The 14,487-nt window shown below is 34.6% G+C and overlaps 1 protein-coding gene across 3 annotated transcripts in view; it reads right to left on the bottom strand.

Annotated features, from left to right (window-relative positions):
- The window catches only part of FOCAD (focadhesin), a 308,502-nt gene that overhangs the window by 160,351 nt on the left and 133,664 nt on the right, over positions 1-14,487 (bottom strand). For all 3 annotated transcript variants that reach the window (XM_041762114.1, XM_041762115.1, XM_041762113.1), the window contains 4 exons: positions 7,381-7,485; positions 6,868-6,969; positions 6,214-6,344; positions 4,188-4,314 (listed from right to left, as the gene is read on the bottom strand). In XM_041762114.1, the coding sequence (XP_041618048.1) occupies positions 4,188-4,314; positions 6,214-6,344; positions 6,868-6,969; positions 7,381-7,485 (465 nt within the window). The remainder of the gene's footprint in view (positions 1-4,187; positions 4,315-6,213; positions 6,345-6,867; positions 6,970-7,380; positions 7,486-14,487) is intronic.

Genomic DNA, 14,487 nt, shown 5'->3' on the forward strand with positions numbered 1-14,487 from the left:
GCAACATCAAAAATATTTCTAGCAAAGTGTAAAGTAAAAAGAGAAGATAAAAATAAAATATACATGTAAAAAAACAAAATGGAAAAGAATATAAACAAAATGAAAATGCTTTTGTGAAAAGTTGATGAGGGATACTATTTTTTTCATTATTCAAAGTAAATGTAAAAAAAAAAAAAAAAAAGTAAATGTGATGCCATAAAAACTAAATGTCCTTAAAAGTGATGTAAAAACATTCAACATATCTTTAAGTTATGAAATCTAATTTTTAATCTAGATTTAAACCTAAATTTAAAAATTAATCTAGTCTAGCTCAAAACATGTTTTTCATTAGGATTTTTATGCAAAGCTTAAATTATATAAAATCTCATGCAGCAAACCAATCACAAAGGAAATAGAAGACAAATGGAAGTGTGAGAAATGAGTCCAAATATCACATTCACATAAAGATTTCTCCAATAATATCACCCCATAACTAGGTCAACTGAACACAAACGTGACTAACAAAAACACAGAGTGGTAATTTGTGAATTATCTCTCAACAAACCTGGGTTGTTGTTTTTTTTTAACAGTGATTAAGACAGACTTTGAATTCAGCAAGACCTGTGTTTGAATCCTGACTCTACCATGTTAGCTTGGGCAATTACTTAACTGTTTGCCTTCCAGGAGAAAATAGTCCCTTTCACATAGAGGGCTTCTTTTAGTAAGATTAAATGAGATAATAAATATAATGATTGTAATGTATAACAATTACCATATAGAAAACTCTGTAAATGAACATATGCTTACTAATACTATTATTAAAACATCTCTAATAATTTTCCATGAACTGAAATGAAAACATTCTGCTAATTTCATTAAAAATAAAGAAAAATTTAATATGTAGACAAAGTGGTAAAATGGAACATACATGTCTTTATTTCTTTAGTAAAAGGCAAAAGATTTATTTGATCTGAAGAGAAACCAGAGTATGGAATATACATGTCTTTATCTGATATTTCATATGGTTTGATAAGCTCTCTTTGTAGTAAAAGGCCCATAAAAAAGGCTCACAATTTCCCAGTCTCCCTTACTTTGAAAATGAGAAAAAAACTTGTTTTACTAATCATTCCTATAGGAACAAAATGTAACTTGGCTGACAGGGCAAGTTAAAAGCTAGGAAGAAGAGAATGTTCTAAGGATCAGAATAGACACTTCTCTGAAAAAATATATAAGTGGCCAAGAAACACAAGAAGAAAAGATGCTCAATATCATTACTCATCAGGGAAATGCAAATCAAAGCCTTATGAGATACCACTTCATACTCACTATGATGGCTACAGTTAGAAAAGAGAAAAATAAAGACAGCTAAGAAGTGTTGCTGAGGATGAGTAGAAATTAGAATCTTCATATGCTGCTGGTGGGAATGCAAAATAGCACAGCCTTTTTGGAAAACAGTCTGGCAGTTTCTTCAATGGTTAAACAAAGAGCAAGCATGTGACCTAGCAATTCCATTCCTAGGCATATACCTCCCCAAAATGAAGATATATGTCTATGCCAAAATCTGTACACAAATGCTCATAGCAGCATTATTCATAATAGACAAAAAAGGGGAAAAAAAACTAAATGCTAACTGATAAATGGATAAAATGTCAAATTGCTGTATAGAATATTATCTCATCATAAAAAGAAGTGAGGTACTGTACTGATACATGATACAACACTGATGAACCTTGAAAACTTGTTAAGTAAAAGAAGCCAGTCACAAAAAAACAAAATATTGTATGATTCCATTTATATAAACTGTTCAGAATAGGCAAATCCATAGAGAGGGAAAGTAGACTCATGGTTGCCTAGAGCCTAGAGCTAGGGCAGATGTGACTGGCTGGCAAATGACAGCTAAAGGGTACAGGGGTTCTTTGTGGAGGTGGTGAAATATTCTAAAACTGACTGTGGTGATGACTGTACACGCTGAACATATACTAAAATCCATCAAATTATAAACATTTAAATAGATGAAACGAACAGTATGTGAATGATAGTTTAATAAAATTTATTTTTAAAGTGAGAGAATATTGCTTCACAGAGACATAACTTTGTATTAAGTCAAAAAGAAATGCGGTGCCAGGGTGGCTCAGTGGGTTAAGCAACCAACTCTTGATTTCAGCTCAATCATGTTCTTAGGGTCATGAGATCAAACCCCACATAAGGCTCTGTACTTAGCAAGGAGTCTGCCTGAGATTCTCTCTCTCCCTCTACCTCTGCCCTTCTCTCTCACTTGCATGCTCAAGCTTTCTTTCTCTCAAATAATTAAAAAAGGAAGAAGAAAATTATGGTAAATGGGGATGAAATATGGCCAAAAGTGATGAGAAATCTGGATGGAAAAAATATGGAAAAGATAATGCAAGAATATTAATTTTCCTTTGAAAATGGCAAACCCTCACCCTGAAGATAAAGAAAAGTACTTTTTTCAATGCTCTTATTTTTCAAAGGAAGGAAGCCTCAAAATAACAAAAGAAAGTCAGACTTGGAGAGACTCTTGGCTCTGTTTTCCTTCTCTTTCATTTATGAGTCATGTGACCTTAGAAAGTTACTTTTAATTGCCAGAGCCACTATTTCTTCAATATAAATGAACCCCAGTATCACAAAGTATCCAAATTCATATTAGGTATCCCAGAAATATTAGCTGCAACTTGTAAAAAAGTAGTTCAACCATTAAAAAAAAAAAAAAAGTTTGAGGTCCTGAATCAATATACCAATAATGCTAAGGAAACAATAAGTTTCTTTTCTAGTTCCAAAATGGAAACTACATTCTTGTCTTTAAGGTTAAGCAAGATTCCTAGAACTTCCCCTTACGTTTTGGGTTTGGTAAAACACAAAATAAGAAACTCATAGTAGAAGGATGATCTTCACCTTCATACAGTTGGCATTGAGGTGGAATTCATCCTTTCAATCTCTCATTGGAGACCATCATAAACGATTAAGGAGTAGGAATTGCAGGCTTAATCTGACCCTCCAGGAACATGAATTTCATAACTGTGACTCTAAACTGAGGAGTCCAGGATCAATTTTAAGAAAAAGATATCTACTTATTATGCAAAATGCAAAGTTGGGAAAGCCCAATGAAATCCAATTTGGGATGGTCTTCCAAAGGTATTTTCTAAAAGACATAGTTAACTCAATTTTACTCTTTCCTTAATAGTTTTTAAAATTTCATTGTTTTTGCCTTTCTATATTCTTAATTATATTTGACAGTCAAGAATCTAAAGAGCAGTGGATAGACAAATTACTACCAAATGCTACTGGGAAATAGATTTATAACTATGCTGAATATTTTCATTCTTGAAACTCTTGGCAACCATCAATTGCTTCACACATGATATCAATTAGAAGACAGAATAACTGGCCTCACAAAATGCATGCTGGTTTCTGTGGATAGCATGCTAGCAAAAAAAAGAAAAACAAGATTAGCTCAAAATTAGTAAATGTAGCCTGGCAAGAGCCTCCAAATTGAGTATATTTTGCAACTTTAACACACATCACAGGACAGAACAGCAGCAGCTTCACAAATAATGAACACATACAAAAAAAGCTTGGAATGGCTTAATCAAAACACAAAGATATATTACTACTGTCAAGGTTCACCAGACACTGAATATACCAGCAACTTGAGCTCAATCTTACCAACCTCCAGACCATGAGAAGTGTTTGTTAATAAGCTACCCAGTTTATATTATGTTGTATTACAGCAGCCTGAATGGATTTAGATATTTAGTAAAATACTTTGGGTGGTGGTTTGGATTGGGGGGGGATAGATTTCAACAATCCTAAATTGTCTCCTTTAGGTGTTGAAAGAAGTAACAAGAGCTTTAGAACTGAAAGGATCTCTGGGAATGAATACTCAAACATGCAATTAATTGAATCTAAACTTCCATCCTTTTAACTACTATGGCTCAAACAACATTTTTCTTCAAAATGATCCTGAACAACTTTTATTTTTATTACTTTTTAAAGATTTTATTTATTTATTCATGAGAGACCAAACAGAGAGAGACAGAGGCAGAGACACAGGCAGAGGGAGAAGCAGGCTCTATCCAGGAAGCCCGATGTGCGACTCAATCCCAGGACTCCAGGATCATGCCCTAACCTGAAGACAGATGCTCAACCAGTGAGCCACCTAGGTGTCCCCAGAACAACTTTAAAAAGCCTACCTCCGCTTGGCAGAGCGCGTGGAGGCCTTGGAGGACCAAGGCTGCGGGAGTAGCTTGATCAGGTTTGGTGCATTCATTCAACACCTGGGAAACGGCTGCCAACATATCTGCACCATGCTGATAGGGCCTATAAGCAATGTCAGAAACAAGATTCAAGCCAAAGAACACACCACCACTCCCAGGACTCTAGCCTAAACAAAAAGCATTAGCACATTGCTTTACCCTCATGTGCACTAAATGTTGACCCTCCAATACTGATGTACATTTTCTTCAAAGATTTGCATCATCATCATTCCTACCATGCCATAAGATTCATTCTTGATAAGGAAATACTATTCAAGAAAGAGGACCCTTGCTAACAAATCTTCTACCAAAACTGTAAATCCTATTGTCTGCATTGACAAAAATTCAAGACTGTAATAATAGTGGGAAGAACTGACTTGCCTCATTGAGATTATCAGTAAATATAGAGCTATGCCTGCCTGCCGGTTGCTCTGGTATCAGCCACTGACTACAGAAGCAGGGATTGGAGATCAGAAGATAATTTATTACAGTAGTGATACTATGGTAGTTACCCCTATCACAATAACGATGCCAGTGATGACGATGATCCTGATGATAAAAGTAATGATATGAATTATAAATGACTAAACACTCATCTCATGCCAGGCACTATGCTGGATTCACTCACTCCTCTTCCTCTTCCTCTCCTCTCTATTCCACATGTAATGTGCTATCCCCAGAATGATTTTAAGTTCTCAAAGAAATGCTCAGGTCCATCCTTGGCTTTCCTTACACCCTCAGTGACATAATAGTTTTCTCTAACAAAATACCAACTAATGAAATTGCCTGGCTGTATTCTACTGTTTCACTGTCTGGCAAACAGAAATCATTTTTGCAAAACTGGAAAATTTTGGCAGATCTTGAGGTGGAACACTGAATTCAAAAGACTTTAACTCAATCTGATATTTAACTCCTCCTAAACCTCAGCTTTAAGCAGGTAAAATCAAAATGTTGGCTAATAATCCTTCATCTCTAAATTTTTTTCCATGCCAGTACCTCCAAAGCATCCACTCTCAGGTCTTGGGTTACATGTGTGTGACTTACAGAGTGGGGTTATATTTGCATTGTTAAAAGGCTGAAGCTTAGGGATCCCTGGGTGGCGCAGCGGTTTAGCGCCTGCCTTTGGCCCAGGGCGCGATCCTGGAGACCCGGGATCAAATCCCACGTCAGGCTCCCGGTGCATGGAGCCTGCTTCTCCCTCTGCCTATGTCTCTGCCTCTCTCTCTCTCTCTGTGACTATCATAAATAAATAAAAATTAAAAAAAAAAAAGAAAAAAGAAAAAAAAATCCTGTTTAAAAAAAAAAAAAAAAGGCTGAAGCTTAGAAAGGAGGCAGACCTGCTAAGGTTTCGATACATCCTGATCCTAGCTTTGAAACAAGAATCATCTACATTACCAGCTTTAGGATTAATCCCTAATTGACAACAGCAGAGTCACTTCCCTAATATTTTTCGTGTCTTCCTCAACTCTAGAGCATACATGGGGATTCAAGATCTGGTCATCCCTGTAATAATTCCTGGTAATTAATTCCATGCAATGAGTCACAAAATAAGGCCTTCCCTATTAAAATTCCTGATAAAAATCAGGCATAACATAGGGAAAATATAAGAAAGAATAGTTTGACTATGGTCCATTGCTTAGGTTTCAAAGATCTGTACAACAAAAAAATAGAAAACATAGTATCACATTTTTTATTATAATATTAAATTAGTAGCCAAGAAATAATACAAATTTCCTATAAATCTAGATACAAGGCTAGATCTAAAATGAAAGGACATGCTTCCTTATAAAAGTTATTATTCAATGTGACCAAGTTTTATAATCAGAAAACTGGAAGTGAAAATTAATTTATTCTTACTCAAACATCCTCTGCCTATCTTTCCTAGTTTCTTGTTTGCAATAAAAAAAAATTTAGAGCAAAAGAATAACATGATACACATTCCTAAGCATGAAGCACATCTTACCTCTGCTTACATATGTCTCTGATCGATGCTGCTTTGGCAATGAGTTTTTCCCACTGGACTTCCTTGCCCACAGACAGAGAGGGCACATCAGACATGGCCATGAAACGCTGCAGTTCAGGATATACACGATCCTAAGAAGGCAATTTCATAAAAAAAGGTAATTTCATAACTTGAGTTGAATAATCATTTTACATAGAATTTTTACCTCCAAATTTCACATTTGCATCACTAATTATATTGCATTTTTTCTAATCAGCAGAGAAGAATGCTTTTGTGATTGCTGGGGATTTTCTTACAGACCCATGTACTGTTCATTTCATAAGACAAGAAAAAGGTGACTGAGTCTCACCCTAATTACAAAGGCTCTAATCATGTGTAATCATATTTCTATTGCTTTTTCCATGCAGATGGAGAAATAAATTCCAGAATTAAGGAAATAAGTTTTTTTTTCTATTCTCAATTTCTCTTTGAAAGTCAATCACAACTGACTGCATTACAGATCAAAAGCATCACACTAAACCAAAATTTCTCAATGCAATCACCGATGCTACTCCTTAACACTACTATATCAAAGCACTGTCACACACACTGACAAAACTAATCTGCTTTGGTGAAAGGAATGTGTTTAATACACATGTGTATATCTGAGCTTACCTGCTTTTCCCACAAAGATGTCAACAAGCGCAGAGTGACAGCTCTTAGTTGTGGAGTGGTTCCAAGAAGTTGGATCACTCGTAGAATTTGTCCTATACACACCTAGACAATATTGAAGAAATGTTGGTTGCACAAATGTAAATGTAGGTACTCCCAAGGTTATAAAAAGAATGTAAAAATCTATTTTTATAGAATAAAGACAAAAATGGAAGCTAACTACAATATTACCTATCTTTGCAGAGGTGGGGGATAGTTCTGAGGAGGGACTATCTAGCAACCCTGGTAGTCTAAGACCTAATCTCAGATAACAGCCAGTGGGAAAACTTGGCTATTAAATGATTTTAAATAATTCTTAAATACTATAATAATAATAATGTTGTTCTGGCCCAACAAGGGAAGTAGTGGTCACGGCAAAATTAAGGGCTTGAAATTTCATAATACCAAACAAAATTCAATGTATTATTCTTGCCTCACTCTCTTTTCATTCCCAAGTAAACTGGTTAATATACAAACCTTATGGACACCAAGTGAGGGTAAAGTATACAAGATGTCATTATATAATACAGGTTCCAGTGGTCTTCCCAACTTGAACATCAAAACTGGAATCAGATTTGGTACCTAAAATGAATTTTAAAAATGTCTTCATTATGCCTTGTAAAAGAAATCAATCTCTCATGCAATCATTATTTTGTTTTTCTCCAAAAGGAGAAAATAATAGGAAATATATGTAACTTTGAAGACTTAAAAAAATATTAGCTATTTGTTGTCAGTGCTAATTTCATAGTAACACTAATATTTTCTCTTTTATAATAACCTGCCAAATACCAATCAAAAATGTTTTTCTTAAGCAAGTATGACATTAACTCCCAGCAATACAAAAGTAGCTAAAAAATATCCTACCCCAAAGAAGTTTCCAGTTCTAATGAAAAGGTAACACTAAGGATATATACACAATAAAATAATGGTATAGTAAAATGTGTTATTCCAGTATGAAATAAGTAAAATTTGTCGTACTATAAGGGAGTGGTTAATGGACAAAAATATCTCTTCAGATGTCCACTTCTATCCCTATGGATAACACAATAAAGGGAGAAGAGCAATTTACTTATGGATCAAAAAACCTAGTATCGTGAAGAAGTAATATTTTCCAAATAAATCTATAGATTCAACACAATCCCATCAAAATTCTAGCTGGCTTACTTGTTAAAATTGAAAAATTGGTTCTAAAACTCACATGGAAAACCAAGAGCCCAAATAACCAAAACAATCTTGAAAAAGAACAAAGTTTGAGATTTTCAAATTCAAACTTTACTACAAAGCTACAGTAATCAAGAGTTAGTTCCTGCATTAACAACTAAAAATACAGATCAATGAAACAGAACTCGGAATCTAAGAATAAATCCTTATGTTCATGTTCTATTGATTTTTTATAAATATGCCAAGAGTCTTCTTAAAAAATGGTGCTGGATTTCAACAACTAGATATCCACATAAAAAGAATGAATTTGGGCCCTTTCCTCACACACACATAGAAATTAACTCAAAATAAATTTTAGACCTAATTGGCAGGGCTAATACTATCAAACTCTTAAAGAAAATACAGTAGTTAATCTTTGTGGCCTTAGACAAAGCCTTCTTAGATAAGACGCCAAAAGCAAGCACAACAAAAAAAAAAAATACATTTCATCAAATTAAAAGTACTTGTCAAAAAAATAAATAAATAAAAGTACTTGTCTTTCAAAGGATGCTACAAAGAAATGAAAAGACAACCCACAGAGTGGGGGAATATTTTTCACAAATCATCTAATAAGAGATTTGTGGGACGTCTGGGTGGCTGAGCAGTTGAGCATCTGCCTTCAGCCCAGGGCATGATCATGGAATCTCAGGATCGAGTCCCCCACTGGGCTCCCTGCACGAGGCCTGCTTCGCTCTCTGCCTCTGTCTCTGCCTCTCTCTCTCTGTGTCACTCATGAATAAATAAATAAAATCTGTAAAAAAAAAAAAAAAAAAAAGAGAGAGAGAGAGAGAGATTTGTATCCAGAATATATAAAGAATTCTTATAATGCAAAATAAAAGGATAAATAACCCAATTGTAAAGATCAAAGGATCCAAAGAAGATAAATAAATGGCTATAAAGATGGGGATATTCAACCATCATTAGCCATGACATAACTGCAAATCAAAATCAGAATGACATATCACTTAAATCCAAAAGGATCTATAATAAAAAAAGAAAGACAATAGCAAGTGTAGGCGAGGATATGGAGAAAATGGGACCATCATACACTCCTGGAAGGAATATAAAATGGTGCAGCCCCTTCGAAAAACAGTCCAGCAGTTTATCAAATGGTTAAACAAAATTCCCATATGATCTCACAATTCTACTTCTAGGTATCTACCCAAGAGAAATGAAAACATATCCACACAAAAAACTCATACGTCAATGTTCAGAGCAACATAATTCACAATAGCCAAACAGCAGAATCAACCCAAATATCTATCAATTGATGAACTGATAAATAAAATGTAGTATAGCCATACAATGGCAATATTATTCAGCCATATAAAGGAAAAGGAATTAACATGGACAAACCATGCAAACATCATGTCAGGTGAAAGAAACCAGTCACAAAAGACCACACATTATATGATTCCATTTACATGAAATGTCCAGAATAGATAAATCTATAGAGACAGAAAGTAATTGCTTAAGATCGGAGAGGTGTAGAGGGAATTCAGGAGTGACTGCTAATGGGTACAAAGTTTCTTTTGGGGTTGATGAAAATATTCTCAAATTATTTGTAATGATGTTTGCACAACTCTTTGAATATACTAAAAGTCACTGAATTATACACTTTGAATGGATGAATATACAGCATATATATAGCATAAAGCATACAAATTATATATTAATAAAGCTATTTTTAAAAGTTCATTTCAAAATAAGTAAGTGAATACTTACTATGAGCCTATTGATAACACAATGTAGCACCAAAAAAATTTTATCTTCCTTTGAGTGCATTTCACACTTTTGTTGTCCAGAATGTTAAATTTCCTCTATCTGCTATAATTTTAGAAAGCCTGCTCCTTCTAAGCTTAGGAAGACATTTACTTTAATTCACTTTCAAGAAGGAAAAAATCCTCTACTAACGTACTAACCAAAATGTAGCAGTTAAACATTAATTCGTTAATGAGCTTGACCATGATATATCATGGCAACGTTTGGAGCCACACATGTAATGGCTATAGACTCACAAGACACAGCCAGAATTGATGTTTTTAACAACTGCTGGGACTCTATTTAGAACAGAAGTTCCATCACAGTACCTTGAGCAAATGAAGGGAGACAAATTTTTGAATTGGCTTCTTATTCCCCATTTTAATTAAAAACAAAAGGTTATCTTAGATTGCATGGCACAAGTCTCAATTACCCCTTCTGGTAAGATTTCTACTAAGACACTTTGACAGATTCTTAGTTCTGGGAAGGCAATCAGTACATTTACTGACATTTTATAAAATAGTGTACTTAACTGTAAGGGTTTTAAACAACTGTTTTAATTATATTGTCAGAAAAGAAATAAAGTGCTCTATTTATGTTGAAGAGTATAGTTTTTTTACAAGCCTCAGACTTAAAGAAGTATGTATGGGTATTTCTTTTTTTTCTGGTGAGTTCAGAAATGAAAAAAACCTAATGGGAAAGTTTTACTGTAAACAATCTTAATACAGTTCCATGGCTATTACATCCCAAATTAAAGCCTCAAAAGTCAATGGAAAAAACAAAATAGGTGTTATTTCATTAGAAAAACACAAATACAGATATATATGTGTGTGGAAAATATTTTTTTTGCATAAAGTAATTTTTCTAATGAAATAACATATGTGTAGGGATTGAATTACTTGAGATGTAATTATAAGCTCTTGAATCCTCTGCTTGAGCATTCTACTCTCTGGGGACAGAAAGAGAATGAAGGCTCTGTCTTTAAATCTAAAATAAGTTGGAAAGTGCCTTATAATTCAGTCTCAAGATTTCTTGGTTTCAGAAAATTCTATACCTTTGCATCCCTCGTTCCAATAGAACTCAAGCCAATGATAAACTGATTTAGAATGATGGGAGCGATGCCTGGTTGGCTCAAATTAAGGTGACAAAACCTTGAATTTGGCTCAGGTCACGAGCTCAGGGTTGTGAGATCAAGACCCACATCGGGCTCCCCATGGGGCATACAGTCTGCTTAAGATTCTCTCTCTCCCTTTCCCTCTGCCCTCAACCTTCTTTACTCTTAAAAAAAAAAAAAAAAGTTTAGAATGATGGGATTATTAAGGAGCCCCATGAGACTATTAGTAGATTCCTCAGAAATCTTATAGGTCAGAAGGGGATGCAGGATAACATATTCAAAGTGTTAAAATATATACACACACACACACACACACACACACACACACAACCAGAACTACTATAGCCAGCAAAACTTTCTTTCAAAAATGAAAGAGAAATATTTTTTCAAATAAAAGCTGAGGGAGTTCACCCATCAGACCTTCCTTTCAAGAAATGTGAAAGGAAACCCTTCAAGTTGAAATTAAAGGATAATAGCAACACAAAAGCATATCAAAGTATAATTCAGTGATAAAGGTAAATAAATATTTTTTTAAAAAAGAAAGGGAGGGCGCCTGGGTGGCTCAGTCAGTTAAGTGTCTGCCTTCAGTTCATGTCATGATCCCAGGGTCATGCTGAGCAGACGGCCTCCTTCTCTCTCTCCCTCTGCCAGCTGCTCCCCCTCCTTGTGCTCTCTGTCAAATAAATAAAGAAATCTTTAAAAGTATTTTTAAAAATAAAGGTAGGTAATAAATAGAAAAACACAGAATACTGTAATGATAGTGCATAAAACACTTTAAATTCTAGTATAGGAGTTAAAAGACCAATGTATAAATGACTATAACTATAAAAATATGTTAATGGATACACAATACAAAAACCTGTAATTTGTACCAATAATAACCAAGTGTGGGGAGAATAAAAGAGTTTTTGAATGCAACAGCAGTTAAGTTGCTATCAGCTTATAATACACTGTTATAAGATGTTTTCTATAAGTCCATGGTAACCACAAAGAAAATACTTAGAGAAGATACACAAAAAATAATGAGTAAGGAATCAAAGCATTTCCCTACAAAAAAAAATAATAATGATGATGATGAAACACAAAGTAAGATACAACAGAGGAAATAAGAGGCAAAAAACCTGTAAGACTAGGGCACCTGAGTGGCTCAGTCAGATAAGCTCAAGTCATTTGGTTTTGGCTCAAGTCATGATCTCAGAGTCTTGGGATCAAACAACCCCACATTGAGGTCCACGTTCAGCAGAGAGTCTGCTTGAAGATTCTCCTCTCTGCCTCTCCTCGCACTTGCTCTCACTCTCTCAAAAAAATAAATCTTTTTTTTTAAAAAATAGCTGTAAGACTGACAGAAAATAATGAACAAAATGGGAACATTGGGTCCTTCTCTGTGTAATTGCAAAGAACTGAAATCAGGATTTGGGAGAGGTACTAGCACTCTCATGCTGACTGCAGCATTATTCACAATAGCCAAGAGAGAGAAACAACCTAAATATCTATCAACAGGTGAAAAGAGAAAGAAACTGTGGTCTATACATAACAATGAAATATTACTTAGCCTTAAGAGAAAGGAAATCCTGTCACATACTACAGCATGGATTAATCTTGAGGACATTATACTTGCAACAAGCCAATCACAGACAAATACTGCATGACTCCACATTTGTACCAGATATCCAAAGTAGGCAGTCTTAGAAGAATATAGAATGGTGACTTCTGGGGAGCTGAGGAGAAGGGGAAACAAGGAGCTACTATCCAGTGAGTATAGAGGTTCAGTCTTGCAAGAGGAAAATTTATACACAATACTGTACCTTAAACCCAAAATTCTGCTAAGAAGTATATTTCATATGTGGTTTTGTACCATAATTTTAAAAAAGAATCAAGGGGTTGTTTTTTAAGAGTCTGTCGAATTCTATTGGTTGAACAACTTTATTTATTTTGGGTAGGGGGAGGGACAGGAAGAGGAGGAGAGAGAGAGAGAATCTCAAGAGGATTCTACACTCAATGCAGAGCCTGACACAGGGGTTCAAACTAACAGCCCTGAGATCATGCCTGAGCCAAAATCAAGAGTCAGACACTAACCAACAGAGCCACCCAGACACCCGAACAAGTTTATTTTACAGATGATGGAAGTGAGGCCCAAAGGGATGACAAAGCCAGTTAGTGGAGTACATGTCCCAGTCCACTCCTCCATTCTACTTGGCAGAGTGAAAGCAGAGATTCCAGACCATCTATAACAGGATAAACAGCTATCAAGTAAGACTTCTCCCTGTGATTATACAAAACATACAAGAAAAAGCAAGCAGGAGAGACATAAATCAGCATCTCCCTGGAGTCAATCATATAAAGAACAGAATATAAAAATTTAACTCTAGATTTCATGAAAAACATCCATGTTGGCAATATTTTATGGGGTTATACAGAAAGTGCTTTGCTATTTATCTTAGTCATCAGATGAAAGAATATATAATTAATGTTTACAACTCTCCCTCTTTTTTAAATGAATGAGAGCTCATATTTTATCACTATATAAAAGATACAGTAATAAATTAATATCCACAGAAATAAGGACACTAGTGAAAAGAAATAATTTAAGACATGGTCATCTAGTAGAAGAGGCAAAAATCCAAAGCATTATCAGGTTTTCTTTAACTTTTCAGACTTCGGTTGTATGAAACTAGACCTGAACTACACAGGTACATTCCTAGTTCATATTTCATTTATGTCCTTCAATGAGATAAATGCTGAAATATCTTTGCATAAGATTTTGCCCTTGAAAAAAATGAAAGTAAATTCTATACGCAAGTATATTTGCCATTTATAAAACAGTGGAAGAAAACAGTATGCATTAATTTAGAAATAAAAAACTACATTTTTATACATTCAATGAATGAATGGTACATACAAAGAGAAGCATAAATGCATTAATAATTTTAACATTGAAGAAAATTTTTAAAAATTATTTATTCTCACCAAAAAAAGGGCATAATGCCTTAAACATTAGTTAATTCTACCTTCCTCACTTAACTTGACATAACTACTTATGGTTTCGGCTTATTATTTAAGTAATACCTTGAAGTGCTTGCTTCGGCAACATATTTACAAATACCTTGGAAAGCAGTCCATTGACAAAGTGCTGAAAAGCTAATAATTTCTTTCACTGATAAGGAAACTGCAGGCATGCAGTAACATCAAAGAAATGTAAACAGTACAATGTTCTTCTTCTCTGATTTAAATTATATTTATATAAAACATAATTGATAAGTAGTCCCAGGTCTGAAATGTAAACTTTCAGAGTCAAACAAGGTCAAGGTAAGAAAGATGTCTAGAATAGAAGCCCCCCACTGGGCAACCTTCTATTTGCGATTCACTCCAGCCTTATTCCAGTCCAGCCTAAGCATCTGATCTATACTGACTCCTCTAATACTAGCAGCTAACATCTATTGGACAGTTACTGTGAACACTCTCCTAAACACTTACAGAAAATCATGATTATCACAGTGTTTCAAATGACA

Source organism: Vulpes lagopus, chromosome 7 (genome assembly GCF_018345385.1).
Source record: "Vulpes lagopus strain Blue_001 chromosome 7, ASM1834538v1, whole genome shotgun sequence".
Taxonomy (NCBI): Eukaryota; Metazoa; Chordata; class Mammalia; order Carnivora; family Canidae; genus Vulpes; species Vulpes lagopus.